This window comes from Aulostomus chinensis, chromosome 5, assembly GCF_037954235.1.
Source record: "Aulostomus chinensis isolate RoL2024-O1b breed Wild chromosome 5, RoL_Achi_v1.0, whole genome shotgun sequence".
NCBI lineage: Eukaryota > Metazoa > Chordata > Actinopteri > Syngnathiformes > Aulostomidae > Aulostomus > Aulostomus chinensis.
In genome coordinates this window covers 20,402,209-20,423,735 of record NC_141324.1, presented here as the reverse complement: position 1 = coordinate 20,423,735, position 21,527 = coordinate 20,402,209, and the positions used below count along the sequence as shown (strand labels likewise).

Below are 21,527 nucleotides of genomic sequence, written 5' to 3'. Positions count from 1 at the left end.
TCCCCTTTCATTGTTGTGGCGCCCATTGCATTTCATATTTGTGTTATTTATTTTCATGACTTATTTGAATATAATATGCCACAATTTTCCCAAAGTTCCAAAGTCAAAGCTAATGGGTTTTATCTGTACTTTTTTTAGCTAGTAAAAGTAATTGGGAAGCATTTGCTCAACAGGAACAATTTGTGACTTTTAAACAGCTCGTAGTGGATTGTGTTACTAAAACATAACAGACACACAAAATACACGTTTATTTACATATTTTATGACGTGCATTTACTACTTTAACGGTATAATTTGTTGCTGATATCAACAACCTCATGCTTCAAACTTTACACTCCAAATCAACAGGGGGCAGCATATTACTAGAGAGTCTGACCCCATTGAATTTTTTTTAACGTGTCTTTGGCAGTAAAATTGCGCTATAAGTGCACTAAACAGGGGTAGACTGGCCGTTTAGCAACCAAAGGGTCGCTGGTTCGATCCCCGACCCCGGTGACCATGTCAAAGTGTCCTTGAGCAAGATACTGAACCCATAATTGCTCCTGATGAGTAGGTTGGTGCCTTGCATGGCAGCTTCCACCATCGGTGTGTGGGTGAATGGGTGAATGAGATGACACTGTAAAGCGCTTTGAGTACCGCTAAGGTAGAAAAGCGCGATATAAAATTGAGTCCATTTACATAGTCAGATTGTGATCACATTGAGCCGTTGCTGAGGTGGTCTTGGACACATTTGACCACATATATCCTTAGCAGAAATGCTTATGTAGTGTCCCAGTGAAGGTCATAGAAGGTACATATGCCATAATTCAGGATGAGGTGGTTGTTTTGGTGCAGGCATGTATATTAGCTCATTGAAATATCTTGGAGATTTTTTTTGGTAGCTGGTCGGCTCTGAGTAAATCTGCTATGAACATGGTGCGTGGAGTGCTTTGACCTGTCAGCTGTAAAGATGTCTGACCACAAGTGGCCATCAGTGTTTTGGCCTCATTTCTGGCAAAAGTATTTGTAACTTCACTGACTTTAATTAGACTGTATTAGTTACATTAATGAATGATCGTTTATGGGTGTTTTTGATATAAATATTTATTTTTTAGGTTAAATGAGAATGACTCACAAGAAAAACCTACTTAGAAGTAGAGAAAGTAGTTGTGATATTGCCATTTGTTATTTCTCCTCCATTATTTTTCTTTCCAACTTTTTTTGTACATCCCAACAGTGCAGAACTAAAAGATGAATCCTCTCATAAATAATTATTCATCTACAAAATGTTCCCAGGTTGAGAAGATAAGAAAGTTGGCGCTAGCTTGTTTAATCTGACTCATCAGCTTGGAACGAGAACGTCTTTCTGTTCTCACACTCTTAACAGCACCTGCGCCTGCTGTCGATCAAAAGTAAAGTTTATATAGTGAGAGTCCAACTTAATCAAGTATCCTATTGTCCTGCACCTTAGTATACCAGGGGTTAATATCCTCCGGAGTCCAGCTGAGGATTAGGAAATGGAGGTTTAACTGCCTGTGCTAATGGTGGGTGTTTATCTCAATACTTTGTTTTGTCACTCCCCAACTCGCTCTCATTTCCCAAAGCTGTCCCTGGAGCCACCACTCTTGTAATGGCTTAGCTTTCTGAGCACCCCAGTATGGAGGGAAAGGAATAACAAGATTCTCATTTGGGCTTTATACACACTGCCCACAAATACATGTATAATTGGCCCTGTTTTCATTCTGCGCTGTTGTTAAATGCACTAGCTATTAGGGACGCAGTACTGGTGCTGATTTCATGTGTTTGTTTATCGTTGGAAGGTGTGCACCCCGGTTCGTAGAAGTGTGTATGTGTGTCAGATAGATAAAGAGTGTGCTCTTTCTCTCCCTCCCCGTTTCTGCTCTTTCTGAGTTTGGTCGTGGTTCCCCCGGGGCCCCTGTCGCAGTAATGGCCTGCTCCTGATTGCTCTGATACAGGTTAGGAATATTGGCTTTAATGATGTGTAAAATGAGCAAGCGGTGCCTGTGACATTTACAGATGGCACCGCCTTGGCCTGTTCTTCCCAACTGCTCGTTAATTCACAGGAATGGCAAGCACTTCTTTAAGTGACTGCCTGACGCATGCAGACGACACAACACATCCTGCACACCAGCCCAACAATAGCTCACCTCGTGTCCCTCTGCATGTTGTCATCATTACCGGCCAAGTGTTCACACAAATGGATAAAAAGGGAAGTCCTCAAGGCTAAAGACTGTTTTGCTAAGGTCTTTCCGAGGTTTCCTCTCAGCATTCTCCAGAGGTCTGGAGAGGCTTTAGATGTGGTGTCACTAGCTGCCTCCTGCATAGATGGCACAGCTGGGCTCCACACCAAACCCCTGAGGTGCTAATCTGGTCTACAGGTCCTCTGTGGTGCATCTGCTGTCACTGTCCTCAGGTCACCCCCTCACAAACCTTCAGAGGAACTGCTATTAATAGCCTATTAAAATGTGATTTTCTCTCTAAAATGCATTTAATATCAATTTCTTCATCTTGAAGCAATTATTTATTAATAAGAAACCTCTCACTTATTAATTTTCTTGCTCCTATGAGCCATCAAATAGCTGATGAACAAACTCTGTAATTGAGATGTTCCCTAAACTGTTTTATGATCCATGTAAATGGTGGACGATGTGTATCTTCATCTGTTCCCTCCCCTTTGTAGCTCTGTGGCCATTACACTTTAATTTCTGTTTTATTATGCCATGTTAATTAAAGAAAATCATATTTGGCTCATTCTTCACAGTTGCCTCCTCCACTGGCTTTAAATTTTTCTCTTCCTTGTCCACCCACCGGCAGAGCTGCTTTAATTTATTTCTAATCGCCCAAGAACTTGTTGATCGCTGGCTCGCAGATAGATATGGTCAGGAGGTTAATGCTCGCGTTAATGTGACAAGGTGATTGTTCCTCTGCTAGCCATGTGCTAACTGCAAGCGCTGAGTAATAACAGACGCGCTAATGGCCCTTTTACAGGCTTATCATGGCAGGTGCCTGTAAGATAGCAGGGATACCTTCGGCGCCGCATTGTTCATGCTCAGATTTACTGCCTCTGAGAAAAACACTTACATGGAGCAGAATTACTTTGGCTTATGGGGTGGAATTGCCACACTGTAGACTGCATTAACAAATAACATCTGCTGGAGCTGCATGTAATGACAATACCTGCGTCCCAACAACACGCAAGATTCCTGCTGGTCCTCTCGTTGTCTTTAGAGGCTACAGTTTATCTGGCGCGTGCATTAGCGTGCATGGAGAATTTCGATTTGTTTTTCCCTCTTAAACTCATCAGTTTAAGAAATCAGCCATCCGTTGCTTTTTTAATCTCCATAATGAAAGTGTTTTAATGCCTCCAATTTATTGCCTGGGCAGCCAACAGAATAATTAGCTTTGTTCAGGTTTTTAAAAGGATGAAAAGAGAAGTATAACAATGTTTGAATCCGGGAAACAAATTATAATCAAACGCATTAGTTATTGTACCTGAAGGTGTATTGGACAAGAAAAAAACAAATAGATTTCTGTTGCTTGTTTCCCAATTAATCTTTCTTTTTAATTTAATTTTTTTTTAGATATATCAGGGTTTGTTTTTTTTTTAAATGAAATTGACCATCCTGTTTCCATTCAACAGCAATTTTTATACTTAAATCCTCCCCAGTGATTTCAAATGTCACGCCCATGTAAAGACTTTTTCCCTGTAAGTCTAAATAAAGAGGCTTCCAAGTCTTGCATTGATTCTCTCTGACCTGTAGTCGATTCCACAAACTGAATCGGATAATTGAAGTGGGTGTCGAGCTAATTGGATTATTGCTTTCCTCCCGAAGAGATGGTTCTCACCGCAGCTCGGGGATTGCTACATTAGTAGCATCCGTCAGGCATCTGTCATTTAACAGCAGCGTCCCAGCGCAGGGCGTTGTTTCACACCAAGGAGGATGAATTGATTATAAATAAAACCGCGGTGATTTCTTTGATTAGATTATTTGTCTGACAAGCTCATCATCCGACGATTGCTACCATTTCATAACTCACACAGAGTTAATTTCACATGGAAAATCTCACACATCAGAAGCCAGAATAGATGAATGTATTTCTGTATTTACGTAATTAAAGGACATAATGTCACTTTTTATATCATAAGACTCAAATTAATTAATACAGCGTGGTCTCCAGCTGACGTAGTGGCCCCAAGATTCACAGGAAAAGACTTTCCCCTTGTGCCTGCTCGCCTCCAGTCCTCCGAACATGGTTTATGCAAATGAGATGACTATTTGCATAGACATAATTAGGTAATTACAAATCATTTGGCTATGAGCTGAAGCATGTGCAGAGACCAGAGATGTTACACCAGACACATTGTACTGTACAGAGCTAATGAATTGTTCTGAGCAGCAGTGGCAGAACGGCATGTGTTACAGCATATGTCACGTCACACCTGTTTGAAAATGACAGCTGACATTTTCATGAATCTTTAAGATGGAGGGTGAATGTAAAAATCTATTTCCGACGCACGATTTGCATTTTCTTTTTTCTTTCTTTCCTTTTTTTTTTTTTTGCGTCAGGATGCCAATACATTTTTAAACATTATTTCCTTTCTGTGAAACAATCAATAAATCAAACCACGACTTGTCATTTTAATTTCACAATAAGAGCACGGATAAGCTCCTTACCTTCTCTCAGGCGTTTATTACTCTTAACAAAGAGCTGAATGTGGATCATACCACTCAATCTCACTTTTAAATGTGGCTGTAAAAGTCTTTGCCAAAGTGTTGGTGGCCCGTTTAGATTTAGAACTCCTTCTTCTGAATAATCTCGGTTGAACAAAGAGGTTTAATCTAAATCTTCTGTCTGTCTTCAGTATCTGTGGACAGGCTGAGGTGCTTTACTCCAAGCCTGCAGAGTTCAATCACTTTTAGATGCAGAAATGGTGTTTGATCGAGTCTTTTGGGTGCACTTGTTCCTTGTCTTGGGAAAATAAAATTAAAATCTAATAAATCAAGACTTAAAAACCATTAAAGGACTGATGATTGTCCGCTTTTAAGACCCTGTCTTACTGGAATGAAACCAGTTTCTCTCATGATGTGGTATCGTGAGATGAACCGATGTAACATCATATACAGTCCACACGTGCGTTTTGATTTTGAACAACTATGCTTTAGTAAGCTATCACAAGCTGAATGCACCAGATATTTACTTTAAATAAAGTTAAGAACTGGTTGTGTGTCCCAGGGGATTGAGGTGTTTGTTGCAATACTGCTATTAACCCACTGAGAGCTGATGTGTGGGTTGTTCTTCCTTTAAGACCCGATGCGACATCATTTAAATGCCGTTTGTTGAATTTAAAAAAAATGTTGAATGAACAGTAGAGCAAATCCAAGTGATTCAAGCACAAGGCAAAGGTCTAAGCTTTTTAGTTAATTTCAAGTTTGTATCTGCACAGGCAGAGAAATACAAAGTTTAGTGAACTATCATGTCTTGCTGAAAACTTTCAAAAATTCAACAGGTTTTTCTAAAATGGTCCAGCAAAAGAAAAGAAAAGAAAACCTTTTATGAATCTGAAGAGGTTTGTGTGATTGGAAATTATCTATGGGACACTGAAATTCCAAATACTGTAGGTCTGTTAGCGAGTTCTAGATCGTCAGGAATTGTCAAACTAACCAGCAATACCATAAAGCAGTAAAGGTGCCAACATATCGTGTGGGTGTTAAACAGGAGCCTTTTCCATCATGCACCCGCGCATGGATGGGCCTCAATCACTGAGCTACATCGCTGAAAAGCGGAGTCAGAGTGCACCAGCGGTATACACTTTGCTCCGGCTAACAGGCCTCAGGTTGTTGACAGGAGCTGATATTGCATTGTACAGATGTGAAGCCCACAGAAGCTGGTCCTTCTGCAAAGGTTCCTTCAGAAGCCTTTTCTGGATTAAGCTTTAATTATTGGTTAATTGTGTTTTTCAGAGCAAGAAGATTCCTTTGAGTTTATCATCGTGTCGTTGACGGGTCAGACGTGGAACTTCGAAGCATCTACGTACGAGGAGAGGGAGCTGTGGGTCCAAGCTATCGAGAGCCAGATCTTCGCCAGCCTGCAGTCGTGTGAGAGCATCAAGAACAAGGTACAGTAGGTCAAGAGACGTGTGATCCGTCTGTGATTATCATCTAACTGCAGCCATGTCATCATCTCACATTGTCTGCTGCTTCATTTAGATTCCTCTTCCTCTCTTCTTTCCAACCTCTATTGCACACACCCCTCCCCCCCCACACCCCCCACACCCCCACCACCACCACCACCACCACCACTTCAAGCTGTCACATGTGGGAGGTTGTCAGACAGGTGCACCGCAGTGTGGGGGGATCTCTTATTAGAACTGACAAATATCAGAGATAGAACACGGCTTGTGTCAGCATACTGGAGAGACACAGGCTCATTTTTCTATTCATATTTTCTCTGCTTGAGTCTTTTCCTAAAAAAAAGAAAAAGAATCCTCATCTCAGCCTCTCCTACTGGTTGTGTGTGATTCGAGCCCACTTATAATTGTTTTCTTTCTCTTAGAATCATTAGTTCCTGTTGGTTTATTCCTTCCTTCCTTTCTTACAGTCTCGGTTAGGCAGCCAAAGTGATGCCATGGCCATTCAGTCCATACGGAACGTGAGGGGGAACAGCTTCTGTGTGGACTGTGATGCTGCCAGTGAGTATGATTATTCACACAAGATTTGTTTTTTTAAATGTATCAATTGTAAGGTGTGTGTGTGTGTGTGTGTGTGTGTGTGTGTGTGTGTGTGTGTGTGTGTGTGTGTGTTATACAAGTGTCCAATGACAACATGGATTTTAAAAATTGATGGTTATATACATCAGTGTTTCTTCTCTGATGTTGAGTCAACATGGAATCAGCAAGCAACGCGTGAAAAGAAAAAAAAACACAGGTTGTATCAATGTCATTTAGCATCATTCATTTGTTAATAATTTCAGCTAAACCCTTAATAAAAATTGACATGGATTTTGAAAATATAAGAGAATTAGCGCGTAGTGCCCATCACCGTCATTCAGGTGAATCAGTTGGCCTTTTAAGCCTTGGCACACCATAGTTTGAAGAAGGAACATTAACTACTGATCCCAATTAACTCAGAAACTTTTAAAATCTAATGTGAAGTCTTAAATATTTTGCAGTCTCAATTTTTATACAAACAAAATATTCCAATGTATATTAGAATAAAGGACGCATATCTTAGCTAAGAAGTCTTGTTGACAGTCAGGTGCTTGGAGGCTAAAGACCTCAACTGGACATGACATGGAATTTATTTTTTTTAATTACATTTTTCACAAAAGAAAATTAGATTTGTCCAAAATTGCATTTCCTTCCTTAGTCAATGTTAAACCCTTCCACTGAAAACCGGCCTCATATTTTTTGTGTAATCCTGGTGACAGTCAAATGATCCCTCCCTTGGTGGAGGTAACGATCTGTTAGATGTACCATTAGTACTCCGTGACAATAATTGTCATATTTTCCTCGTTTGTCATTACTTCAATACGTGTTGTTGCAAGAACTCTGGAAAAACTGCACATGAAAAACGATCCTGAAAGAATGTCAGCTGACACACAACCAACTGATATATAAATGATAGAAGTTGTCTGTCGTTCGGACTCATATGATCCTGATATTTCCTAACATTGTGAATGAGATTATCAGTTTTTGTCACCACCAACAGAAGCCTATGTATCAAGGTCTGAATGTAGCATGATCCTCACATTTCTTTTGCCTTTAGAGGTTTCCCTAACTGAAAAAAAAGAGAAATATCACCTCAAATCTCACTGGAACCACGGTTGTGATCTTTTCTCACCCTCTACCCTGCAGACCCAGACTGGGCCAGCTTGAACCTGGGCGCCCTGATGTGTATTGAGTGTTCGGGTATCCATAGGAACCTTGGAACCCACTTGTCACGAGTCCGTTCCTTAGACCTGGATGACTGGCCGGTGGAGCTCAGCATGGTGATGACCGCCATCGGTAACTCGATGGCCAACAGCGTGTGGGAGGGAGCCTTGGAGGGGTACAGCAAGCCCGGGAGCGACAGCACCAGGTTAGTTCAAGAAGTAAACGGAGATAATGAAGTTTAGAAGCGACAGTCGTCTTCTGTCCATCAGCTATTAGAAGGACCTGGAATCTTCTGTTCTGTCAGTTGGTTTACTTGCACAGTTGCATTCTAGCCGTAGTTCTGGACAATTCCTTAAGCTGAGACATCATAAAACTTGTGTCCTTGGCTAACTGCCATGATGCCACCTCCCTTCACTTCTGATAAAATACTGCTGGAATTTGGGGCAAATTTAAAGCATGTACACAAATTAGATTAATCCCCAACCACATTGTCTAGATATGTCAGTCAGACTGAAGTGTGTGTGTGTGTGTGTGTGTGTGTGTGTGTGTGTGTGTGTGTGTGTGTGTGTGTGTGTGTGTGTTTTAATATATTCAAGCCCAGTTTCAGTCTCACTAACTTTATAATGGGCCTTTTTTCTAACATACAGTTTGAAACCAGGTTTTCTGCATCTTAATCCCTGAACAGAACATTTAATATTCCCTCTACTTGGTCTTGTCACTCTACTGACTTGTCTTGACAACCATAATTCAATAAAGGAGTGTTGTGCCAGCGTGACATCATTTTGCACCAACCTGATAAATGTCTGGACGAGTTCCAAATCCATCAAGTTTCTCACTTTACATGTGAGTGATAATCAAGAAAAGATCTTACAATCCAAACCCTGACTGGAACCAAGCAGCTTGTTCTTGCAGCGTACAGAGATGACATCTTGATTTGATAGTAACGATAGAACTTGTTCATGTGACTGTGAGAACACTATTTTGGAACCTACAAGGTAACCTTTACTACCTCTATCTTGATAATTCTACGTTTCCATTCACCCGTTTTGACTCCTCTCATGACGATGCGCTCCCTTCCCTCTGAGGGACCAGGATCTGGTAGGAGGATTGTTTATCTCTTGGTGACAGGTTAGACCTTGCGTCCCAGTCTGACTAATGACCTGCTGTGTGGCTGTGCAGGTAATTAAGCACACCATTATGGCTAAACTCCACCCCAACAGCCAGACCCTCAGGCCCTGAGCCGCCCTGTCACATATCCATCACACGGGCCCAGGTCATCAGTCTGCCTGTCACAACCAAGACTGTCTGTAGGCTTTTCCTGCTGGCATCTGACTCTTTGCACATCATAGCTCAGTAACTTTGTTCAAGTTTCAGTCTAACGGAACAAAGTTGTTCTGTCTTTTTTGAAACAGTGGTATTGCTGCTGGTACTACTGCGCATGTTAAGAGTGCAAAAAAAAATACCATCCTTAAGCTTTAATAAGGACCGTTATCAACGTGGAGTTTTAATTGGTTTAGATATATGATAGTCGTTGATAATAGCTTTTCGTTATGGCAGTAGTTTTTTTTCATTAAAAAGAAAGATAAATAAGAATATGCTCATTTGTGTATTTGTGTTTTACCCATCAGTCCTTAGATTACACCAAAAAATGCCATGAAATGATGTCAAACCCCAGAGGGATGTAGCGTGCGTGGGCGAATCTAAGAATGAACTCAATAAATGGCTGCAGATCCATTTAACAAAGGGAAAAAAAACACCTTTGTGTTTTTACACTGACCTTGCCATAGGTTTTAGATTGGTGAAGGCCAGTTTTGGTAAAAGTATGCTGGATTAAATGTGGGAGTGGTTTACTATATGCTCCATTTTAGCTGGATTAATTCAACACACTACAGCAAAATGTATTTGCTTCACATGTGGGAAGTATATGAAATGCTTGATGTTATGCTGTAGTCAGAGAATAAGCTCATAACATCATTGAAAAACTCGGTTGTCTTTGGGTGACAAATCTGACACTGATAACTCTTAATTTTATTTTATAAATTGTTATATTTTGTGGACTTTTACTTAAATATACGTCCACTAGAAATCAGAGGACTGAGTCTGGTTACTCTGATGTGAGTAAAAGGCGTTTACATGAAAAAGGCCCATAGGACTTAAAACTAATTTTATATCATGAAGCACGAGAATAAACGTAAGGTTCACATATGTGTGGACAAGAACAGGCAATATAAGTATCGCAATCACGCTCAAATTAATTTTTCAGTAGAGATTATGTTTTCAACGCATACACGTCTTTAATAGGTGGTCAGCTCTCTGTCTTTTCTCTGTTTTACTTTTGCAGAATGACAGTTTGTTTTTCATTTCTCTGTCATTCGAGCCGGGCTCTTTTTCCTCTTGACTTCCCTCTCCTCTCTCTGGCCAGTTCAGGACTGAATGATGGCCTACAGTTATTTATTGAATGGTATCTGTGCTAAAGTGCTCGGCTGTAGACTCGATGAAAGATTATTGATGTTGATTCCTCAGCCTACCGCTGTCAGTCCCATGTCACCTCAGGCAGGAAGGTTCTTCATTGTCTAAAAAAAAAAAAAAAAAAATCCGATCTTATCCCGCAGCGGCATCTCCATTATTTTTCACTGTCAAACAATAAATCTCATTTGCAGCTTAACTAATCTTCAGATACAAACAGGCAGTTGTAGATATCATATAAAGCCACTGGTTATTGGAATTTTTCATATAAAATTGTGTTCATTTATCATCAAACCAAATGAATGGGATGTAGTTCTTTTTCTCTCTTTTTTTTCTCCACACTAAAAATCCTCACCTGACTCTTTCTACATGTCCTTCAGAGCTCATATGAGCGGCTTTTAATTGTGTCACATTGGATGACATGCAGCAGCTTTGTGATGGCACAGAGGCAGCTAGTATATGGCTCCCAACTCCCACTAAACATTAGTGACACCTAATCTAAACGATTCAGTAACTACTTGAATATCAACTCGCTGTCTGATTGAATGTCTCTTGCAAGACTAGTTTTGCCTCGTGCATTTGTAAGATTTAACTTAAATGCATTCATCCACAAGATTGGTTTAGCTTATAATATTCCAGATTGAAAGAACACAATATATAGATTTGTCGCACTCAGATCTGAGATTACTGGTGTACATCAGACTGATTACAGGAGTCTTTAATGGGATGCATGTTTATTTCCATGCATATATACTTGGATGTCAACTCTTTTGCACCATGCAGAAGTCAGATAAGTTAATTCTGTGGGAATGAAATAGTGTGGCGTCTTGTATTTTGGCTCATCTCTGCAGTCAGCATATTGGAAGGGAGTTGTTCTTTTAATTAGCGCCTGGCAGTCGTTGTGTTTTGCACGTTGCCTCTAATTGCTTGACATGTTTGTGATAGAAAACACGGCACATTATTTTGACTGTGGGGGGATGTCCAACAACTAACTTTACCTTATTGTCGACTGGCGCGCACACAAAACTGCACGCGCGCGCACACACACACACACACACACACAGACACCAGTTCTCATTTGGGGGGAGATGTCCTGGAGCGTGGACGGATGTGGACGGCTATCCCTCACTGACGCGGGCCTCTCACTGTCACCCTCTGTAGGCTCCGCGCTGCCCTCGGCCACAGGCAGGTAATAGCTCTGATGAGAGTCCTCCACTTTGTTTCAGAAATAATTTGCCACTCCTGCCGCCTGCAGGGGCTGTGTGGTAATAAAAATGAATCACACCGCTAACCTCTCCAAACTTGGCCCTGCTGCCTGCTTTAACCCCTTCTGAGCCAGCATCTTTTGTTCTGTTTAGCTCGTACAAAAACCTGCTTGACCATCGCTGCTTTGGTCTTAAAACACAGAGCAAAGCTTCTGGGCTACTCACAGGTTAGAAGTGATGGAACTCTCAGAAGAGCTTTTTAGAATAGCCGGCCTTGCCAGGAGCGCTGGTGGAGAAAGAGCAATTAATTAAGACAAATGAATGACTGGGCCTTCCCATGTCCTCTCTCTCTCTCGCTCTCTCTCGCTCTCTCGGCTCTCTTCTGCTCCCTGTCTAAATGAAACCCACAGGTCAGTAATTAGCCCTGTGTGGGAGAAATGGTGCCATTGTCACTAATTACCGACATGCCACCAGGTTTTAGCGACACATGCACGTAGGGGAAGGTTTTAATCTACGTGTAGTTGAGTTTCAATATTGTTTCTATTATTAAAGATAAATTCTTCTTTAATGATCTAAAACATATTCCATTATGTCAGAAATGGCTGCACACGTACGAGCGGCATGTGCTACCGTCACCCTCCGCCTTGTACGCGAGGGCGAGGGTTCAGCAGGGGTTAACAGCATGAGCATTTAAGGGTATTAGGCTTGCTGGCACAAAAACACAGCCACTCCATCATGAGGAGTCTGACAACCTCATTAATGTCACAATATATTCAACTCATCCTTCTGCCTGCCTACGGCACCCAGATGCTCTCCTGTTGGCCTCTCTACAACAGCTCAACAGCCTTTAGTATTCTGGTCGGAGCTGTTACATCTGTTCAAATTGAACTCCGGGAGTCGGGACAAGAGAAAGTGGCATTTATTCCACTTGTAAAAATATTTGTCTTAATTCTTTTGCAGCTGTTCTTCTTGGAAAGGAGAATGCCGTGTCCACACTGTACCCGCTGGACCATAGGGGGGCCTTATTTAGCACTTTGGCTGCAGCGTTTACTGTGTCGCTCCTTCATTTCTTGCCCTTAGCAACCTTTGATGCTTTGGGGCCCTGCTTTCATTCCCTGTTGTGTGCACTTTTTTTTCACCCCCCCCCCCCCCCCCCCAACCACCCACCCTCATCTTTCTCCTTCTTCCTCACACTCTTCCCTCCCATCGGTGTGTGTGGAAATGAAGCTGCTTGGCTGCATGGGAATCGGTCCTATACAAGTTGCCCACCCCAACTGTGAGGTCTGTTCAGTCTGGTCAATCCCCCAAGACACCCTCCAACCCTCCTCCACCACCATTTCTCCCCTTCAGTGCATCTATTTGATGTGTACACAGTGAATCTGGAGGAGCGGGGAAGAGAGGGAGGAGCCTGAGAAGCTTTGATTGTTTAGGAGGACTCACTATGTGTTTGAAAGATGGGCAAGTGGTGGGACGGACATCCTCCTCTTCCTATGGGCCAGTGCACCTTTATTTATTTTTTTTCACGCGTTGGCTCCACCTCCGCCGTCTCAGTTTCCCTTCCTATAAATTCCTGTTCGCTTTTGTCTTTCAGGCTTGACTAATTATCCTTGTTTGTCCCTCTTTATTTGAATTCAGTCATGTGTTCTTGACTCCGTGGGCCGGGTTTAGGAGAATCATTCCGCCATTTGCCACTTAATTAAGTCAGGGTCAGGATCCATTGCTCAAAGGAGAGCTGAAGGGAGCGAGCGCTAATAGAATTATAAAAGAGGCCTTTCTCTAAGCTTTCTTCTGCCTTTATCTTACTGCGTTCTGCATAGATAAATGAAAGGGGACACCAGCTCTGTACAGGGATCCCATTACCGCTTACGGTTGTAGAGTTTTGATGTGAGAATTTCTCTCAAATCAGCTGCGAGGTAACTCCAAAAGGTAGAGAAACGCTGCTTGTTTTTAAGTTGGAGAGAAACACAGGCATTTTTATTGGGATCTTTGAGCTCCCCTCTGTCCCCTGAGCAACAGAGAAATTTAGAGCAAGTATGTGTACTCAAGGGTGGGGAAATGGTTGTGTCTGTTGGTGCCTGGATGTGTGTATATGTGTGTGTAAGAGGTAACCACCAGTTCAATTTCCTAAATATCCCCCCATGCTGAGAAAATTCACTCTCTTGTCCCTCTCCACATCCCCTCCTACTCTGTCCTGGCGCTTTGACATGCTAAATCTGCTGATTTTATTTTTCTTCCTCCTGTGGTGAGGAAGTGTCCTTTTCAAAGGTCTCAGTTTTCCCCCTGACTGTCTAAGCCCGACTGCTGTTTGGATTGTTTTTCTATTTCAAACAAAGACAGAAGCACGATTACCATTTCACTTCCTTCCAACCACCGCCTGACTGTTTTTTAGTGATTCATCTAAAGAACTGTGGTTGAATTTGGAGTTCAGTATCAGCAGTGAGCAAGTTCTTTTCCAGCAGGTCTTCAGGGTTGATTCTGTAGCGGAGGCTAACAAAGTGTCCTCAGGGCTCTTTTCTGAGATGTTGACATCTTCTTAATGGCTCTCCCTCAGCCTTTTTGTTTCACATGTTGGTGCTAACTTTCTGCCTCATTTAGCTCATATCAATTCACTGGGCTCCTAAGAATCAGCATCTCATTCATGGTTGAGTTTTCTGAAACAAACTTTGGACAACAGCACCCACCGATTTTTTTTTTTTGTACCAAACTTGAGCTAAATCGCACAAGGTGGCTTAGTTTATAACTCAGTGGATTTAGTTGTCGAGTTTTTACACGTAATCTTTCTTCTTTTGGGACAGGAAAAAAAAGATGTTTTCCACCGGAAATAAGAGGGGGGTGGTAGGACTGCCCCTTCCTGCTTGAAGAAGACCACTGGTTCTAAGGCCAATTGATTTGCTAACAGGCTTGTCCACACATAATGACTGAGTAGGGATTGATGGTGGTCTTACACCATAAAACTCTGAGCCACTGCAATTGCCTGCCATTAGGGCTGTATTGTTGGTCACACAATACCCTCATCCCTAAGAAAAGGGTTTCTTATGGTTTAGCCAGGAAAAGCGCACTCTCCTCCACATTTTCCTTCAGGTCATAACAAAAATGTAACCATATGCCCATCGGCGCAATAGCTTCAAGACTATTGTGGGGTCGGGTAAAGGTGCTTTATGAGCTTCAAGTGGTGTTTTTGTAGTTAATCAATCTGTGCTTGTGTGGTGATAAAGGTTTTTCGCTCTTCTATCACACCAGTAACTCAAGTAGTCAGTGCCCGGCTCGCTGCTGCAAGCATGAGCCTGAAAATGGTTGCTATTGTGGCACATGGGTGAACTGGTGAAAACCGTACCTGGTTGCACAAGCTCTGGTGAGAATGAGTCAGTGGTCAGGAAGGAAAAGCTGGCGTCAACTTAATGACTCAGAATTTCAAGTTTGTAATTTTTCCTTAAAAAAACTTAAAACTTGGGCTCGAAAGTATTTTTGATGCTAACTGTCACTAAAAGATCTGTATTTTCAGGACTAAATTATTGCTTCTTTTAAGTGTTGCAAGAGTTTGGTTAGGGTCATTCTTTCTTTTCCGTAGGTTTCCATTGTTGTCCAAAAGCTATTTCAAACACATGAGGAACCTGAATATGATTGTTGTACAGCCTTTGTGGACCAATGTGGGTGCTTTGACATCTAAATATCAATAGGTCACCTTATTTATTTTTTTCCATAATTGAAAACAATCGCCAATATGCTCAGTAATTCCTCCTGCTCAGTAAAGTTTGCTTGATATTTTAGAGCTCACTTGTTTTAGAAAATTATTCTTGCCAGCGAAAAGTCCTCTGTAGGATTTGAGACTGAGTGCCACAAACAGGGAAGAGATGTCAAAAAAAAAAAGAAAAGGATCATTTATGAGCTGGCACAATCTAGTCACACCATTTTGTTCTTCAAGAGGTGATAATGAGCAACTTAAGGAAAGGGAAGCGGCGCCGCTACTCTTAGAACCCATAGTTACAGCCTGTAACTAACAATTAAGAGAGAGAACGTGCTCCACTCAGTGGAAACTCATTCTTTCGCATATCATCGTGTCCTCCTTTAGGGATGGATGACCAAATTTTCTGGTTGTGTTGACTTCTACGGATATGGAGTGCAATAGATGAAGCGCTAGTATGCACCTTTTCAAAAGCTCATGACCAACATTGAATTGTAAATGTTTTTTGTAATTTTCAGTGACGATCCAAAGAATGTAAAACAAGTCAGCCTGCACCTGTCAATATTATATTTAAGACATTTAATCAGTGAGGACAATTTTTAATTCAGCCCAACTGCATCGGTATAGAGAAGAAAAGGCCAAAAATCAAGTAAATTAAGCCATAATGTCTGCACAGCTGACTAAGGCTTTATTTCTCATTAATTTTATGAGAAAAGGTGAAATAGAAAAAAAAAACTGAATTAGACTGTCAGTTTGAACATGCATTTGAGCCTTGGCCCGTCGATGGAGATTCCCACGAGAGTCTTGTCACTCCAGCCAGCGCTGCAGCTTGAACTTATCCATACAAACCTTCTCCTTTCTGTCAGTCACCCACAAATCCAAACAACAGCCTCTTTCTGCTCCTCTTATCACACAGGCTGACAGGGTCACAGGGTTAGTGCCACACTGGGCATGCTCAGTCATTCACATATTGATATTGATTTTTTTTTTTTTCCTTTCTTATTTGGACAGTTTGTATGTGGGAAGAGAATGAGACGAAGGGTCAAGATAAAGAGTGATAGATAGAATTCTGCCCGGCGATAGAGGATGGAGCCTTCCCTCAGTCTCTATTCTCTCCTGTACACTGGAGTGAAGGAGCCCCACATCCCACCGTCCCTCTCTGGCTGCCATTCAGGCCCATCGATCTGACTCGGGTTCCGGCCACCCCAAGGGAGACCGAGGCTCTGAGACACTCTGCCTCTTTTGTGGGGGGGATCCACCAGTTTAGACTGACAGCTGACAGGGCTGATAAAAATATGTCCCCCTCCTTCCTGTATTGTCCACAGCAGACATGCTGTTCAAAATGTGTAACCTTTAGAAAGCCGGCTGGGCTCTAACCGTCGCCCTGTCCACCGTAATCACTAGAAAGTGGAATACTGCCCAAAGCGTCACACCCTTTGGCATTCTCTGAGCTATCCAACATATCTCTCTGTATTATTTCCCACTGTGATAGTCCAAGCTAGTGGCTTTTTTGTGCTGTAATCATTTAGAAATGTCACTTTACATCAGTGAGACTTTGAGGCCAATTACTATAATGTCTCCCTTGTGTGTCTGCAATCTTCTGATTTTTGTGTTTGTATCACTGCCTCTTAATTAGGAGGTATTGTTAAATCGCAGCTAATATTCTCCCTGTGCTACACCTGCCTCACCTGGAGCGTCCCTGTCATTTCTTTCTCTCCAGGGAGGAGAAGGAACGCTGGATCCGAGCCAAGTACGAGCAGAAGCTGTTCCTGGTGGGACTGCCCCAGTCGGACGTGCCCCTGGGGCAGCAGCTACTTCGGGCAGTGGTAGAGGATGACCTGAGGTTGGTGGTGGTGCTCCTGGCCCACGGCACCAAGGAGGAGGTTAATGAGACCTACGGGGATGGAGATGGACGTACCGCACTGCACCTCTCCTGCGCCATGGCCAACGTGGTCATCACACAGCTGCTCATCTGGGTGAGGGGCTCCTCTGGCTTTCAGACTGACATCATAATTGTCAGCATTTTGTGTTTTGGCAGTCGTGATACAAATCAAAGCCCCCGTCTCCAGACACCACATGAAAGAGCCTGTTTAGATTCGTTTGCTATTCAATTAGACTTTCTGCAAGATTTTTTTTTATGGAGGTAGTTACTTGAAAGCAACGCCCGTGGAAATCTGCAGCTTCTAAACTCTCACTCGCTTCAAGTAAAATTCCTGTCTGAGTCTCAATATATCCTAATAATTAACACAAGTTTATATGGGTCTTTCAAGGAAACTTTCTAGGAAATAATTAGGAATTTACAAACCCATAAAACGAAGCAATACAATTTTATTTCCCTACATCACCTATCTACAACGTCTGAATGCTGTTACAAACGCCGCCTCCACGCTGAGAGGCTTGGACAGATGGAATTATGAATCCTTTATTTAAAAAGCAGCCAAATTGAATAATAATATCTGAGAGAAAAAAAAATGCACTATTTGATATGTTTTGGCTTTGATTGTATATTTTGAAACTCGAAATTTCTGAATAAAGTGGACTAAATCATCTGAACTGCTATTTAGTTGGCTCAATAGTAATTTAGATCTTTTAGTCACATTGTGAAGACAAGTATTTTTTTTCCAATAAAACATTAATTGTTTTTAATATTAAAAATCCGACACCAGTTTTGTAATGTAAAGCCATCCAGATTTCGTCTTTCATTAGTTTTAATGTGTCACCATGTGTAAACATTTTATATTGTTTATATTTTCTTTTATTATCTTTATTTCTTCAAATTTCAATACTTCTAAAAAGATGACATTTAAGCCTCATTTCCACTGAAAAACACAGATATTTACAACATAGATTTTAATTAAATGATCCCAGCCATCAAGAAGTGCTTGTGTTGCCAACTGAAAAGCTGTCATGGAGGGAAAAACATTGATGGTTGCGCTCCAAAGTTACTATTATTTTCATGGATGTACATGTTTTTGATATCAATAATAATAATACATATAATTAAAGTCAATGGAGAAGTTTACATTCCTTCAAAAGTCCTTCCAGGAATGACTTACCCTGTAGAACTTCATGTCTGACCCAACTTTTGTACCCGCTGTTCTCTCCCACAGTATGGCGTTGACGTGAAGAGTCGGGATGCTCGCGGTCAGACGCCGTTGTCATACGCTCGGCGAGCCGGCAGCCAGGAATGCGCCGACATCTTACTTCAACATGGTTGCCCCAATGACACAAGCAGCCTAACCTCTGTGCCCACGCCCAACATGAGCCGCCGCAACCCCAATCCCAACATCAACAATAACGCCCAGTGTGAGCTGAACCGCAGTATCAGCATCATGTAGGAGCCAGAACCCACCCCAGTACTTCCTCCTCTGTTTCACACTGTGTAAGCCAGAATCTGCACCAACGGAGAGAACTCAGGAGTGATGGACTCATTGTTGACGTTCCACTACGCTGATAGTAGTGGGTGTTTGCGCTTCGGACATCATGCGTTGTTTATTCTGTGTTGTTTTTTTAATCCGCTTTGTTTGGCTTCGTTCAGTCTTGGTCTGAAAGGATCATGATCAGCTTTAAACGTCTTGTTTTTTAAGTGTCAACCAAACAAAAGACTTACTTTGGCATTCATACCTACCCTACGAAAAGCATTTCCTTAATGCTTGAACATTTCCTTTATATGTCTTCCCCTTCTGTCGTGTGAACTGATTTTATAATGAGTGTGAATGAGAAACTTCCTTTGAATTCCAAGTCTGGGCGTAATAACATGAAACTGTGAGAAATAGTTTCACGTGACAAAACGCTCGTGTGGGAAAGATCTTCCATGATATCTGTGGCTGTTTTAGTAATGATGAATGTCTTTAACACAGCTATCAAACTCTTTACACACTATTCATATACAAAAGCAAAGCGATTATAGTTTAAGAGGCCAAATGATTTAGATGCTTAATTCACAAGAAAATGAGTGCGGATCATCATAAAGGAGCTGATTGCTGAATTCCTATCGGGTGAAAATTGTGTCATTTCCTTTGCTACCCTTATCGTGATCCTCCAGTGAAAGTGTCCGTGACTATGAAGGTATTAAGGGGCATAGTGTTATATGACCATCAAGCCTCATGGCTTTGTAAGTGTGCCTCTTCAATCAGAATTCATTCAAATTCAAAGGTTTGATTGAAACAGTGAAATTGTACCATTATGATGTCTTTGTTGGAGTAGCTTTCCGACCAGATTTTGTTAATAATTGACGTAGATTCACAAAATTTCAAACCATACTGGAATATCCATTTATCTCCACTGGCCCAATGGCTGTAAAATTGGTACTCTCACAAGCATCTCTATTATTGCTGTGAAATACATATATGGTACTGTATGTGTGCATGCGTACACATTGTACGACACATTTGTGCTTACGTCTTCGTCTGTGATCGTGTGCAGCAGAGAGGGACCGGGCATTTCTGTTCATAAACATTGGAGAGAGGACACAGGACATAAACGCCTACAGACAGAAATAACTGTGTTTTAATGTACAGACCTCTGTAAAAAGTAGTTCTTGTCCCTTCTCTTTATTCCTTACATGAACAGTTTGGACTTTTAGTGTCAAAAAGAAACAACCTCCTCTTCCTCCTTGAATCTATGTGCCCTTCCCCATCCTTAGAACCTGTCAGCCTAAAAGCAGGGACTTAAAAGATACATTCAAGTGACTGAGATGAGATGAAATGAACATTTACAATTAAAATGAGCCAAATTATTCACAGAAGGACTTTTAACATTTCAATTCTTTGCATTAACACAACTGTACAGTAATCCTGTGTATCAGCTCAGACAGGCCAATTCAGAAAGACAACAGTGGGCAAGACATTATTTGATGGAGTTAGCACAATGACCATAGTGCATTTACCCTTTTATTCACTTGCCATTATAACGGTTTAAAACTAACTTAGTTTTATGAGTTACCGATGGCAGGATGTATGTTTACAAGGCAAGATATAATGTTGGTACTTCATATAACTGACTCATATCTTTGAAATATTTCTCTTTTATTTTTCAGAGCCCACAGAAAATTGAAATGTAGATAACGATATAGTGGAGGATGCATGTGATGGCTATATCTGAAATGAGTCGTTTGATCATTTGGAAAATGTGCTTATTCACTTTGCTTTTGTGAATTAGATGTGAAATACAGAACTTGAGCCAAAAAGGGATCAGTTTAGTTTGACTTAGCTTATTTTAGCATAAAGACTGAAAGCAGGAGGTACCAGTTAACATGGCTATGTCAAAAATTCAAAAATATGTTAGATTTAGAAATAGATTTTCTTTGTGCATGGAGAAAAATTAGATATTTGTTACTTAATGAGTTTAAAAGTTGCTGGGTGGCAGATTTTTTACAGTCTGACAAAGCTAGGCTAGCTGTTAACCCCTCGCAAACAAGCTAGCATGGTTGAACGGCTCTGGAAAGCCCTTCCTTAACACCTTTTCTAATGCTGCAAATGGGTGAGCCAAATCATTATTCATATTTTCTAAATACCTCTGCCCAAGTTTAGCTCTTTTTTTTCATTCCATACACAGCTATTCAGCTGCTTTCCTCATGCTTAACCAAGATGGCTTCCAGCAGTGACCGTCTGAGCTAACTCATCTTAACTTTTGGATAAAAATGGTGAGCAAGCATACTTCCCAAAATATCAAACTAACCAGCCACAGATTCATCTCACTAGACATTACTCTAGAAGTAGTAGTGGTATCCGCCTCATCTGGTATTTAATTGATAAACCTGAGTACAGTTAAGGGGTACTGACAGGATGTGATTCCCTGAACCTTCCTTTACAAACTGTAGATGCTGAAGAAGCTCTAGAAACCTTCCTGTTTTTCCTCCACCATATCATGAAGTGTTGTACATATTAGCTTAATGCTTTTATCTGAAGTCCAGCTCCTCTTAGAGAGACAATTGAACTGTTTTTTGGGTCAAAAAACCCTTTTGACTCGCAAATATTTTGATATGTTTCTTTATGTTTCTTGGTAGGGATATTTTTTAAGGTACTTATATTTGGTCGTGACATTAACTGACCATCTTTGGTACTTGTGTATAATGATGTACATTTGACATATTTATAATGCAGTATGTAAATATTTTTTTTTCTGTTGTTTCATTTTTGTTCAAGTTCATTTTCCTATGTAATTCCTTTTACGTTCAGAACGTGAAACAAAGCAAAAGCTAAAGAGTAACTTGTTGTATGCTTGAATGCTTGGCTGACTGTTGACATTAATAAACACTCAAATAAAACAACGTAGCCTTCCCTGAATTTGGGGAAAACAA

At 41.2% G+C, this 21,527-nt stretch overlaps 1 protein-coding gene across 2 annotated transcripts in view; it reads left to right on the top strand.

The window, feature by feature from the left end:
- The window catches only part of agap3 (ArfGAP with GTPase domain, ankyrin repeat and PH domain 3), a 70,343-nt gene extending 48,816 nt beyond the window's left edge, over nucleotides 1-21,527 (top strand). For both annotated transcript variants that reach the window (XM_086203796.1, XM_086203795.1), the window contains 5 exons: nucleotides 5,964-6,118; nucleotides 6,601-6,691; nucleotides 7,856-8,078; nucleotides 16,947-17,202; nucleotides 18,337-21,527. In XM_086203796.1, coding sequence (XP_086059922.1) covers nucleotides 5,964-6,118; nucleotides 6,601-6,691; nucleotides 7,856-8,078; nucleotides 16,947-17,202; nucleotides 18,337-18,564 — 953 coding nt within the window. In that variant the 3' untranslated portion in view covers nucleotides 18,565-21,527. The remainder of the gene's footprint in view (nucleotides 1-5,963; nucleotides 6,119-6,600; nucleotides 6,692-7,855; nucleotides 8,079-16,946; nucleotides 17,203-18,336) is intronic.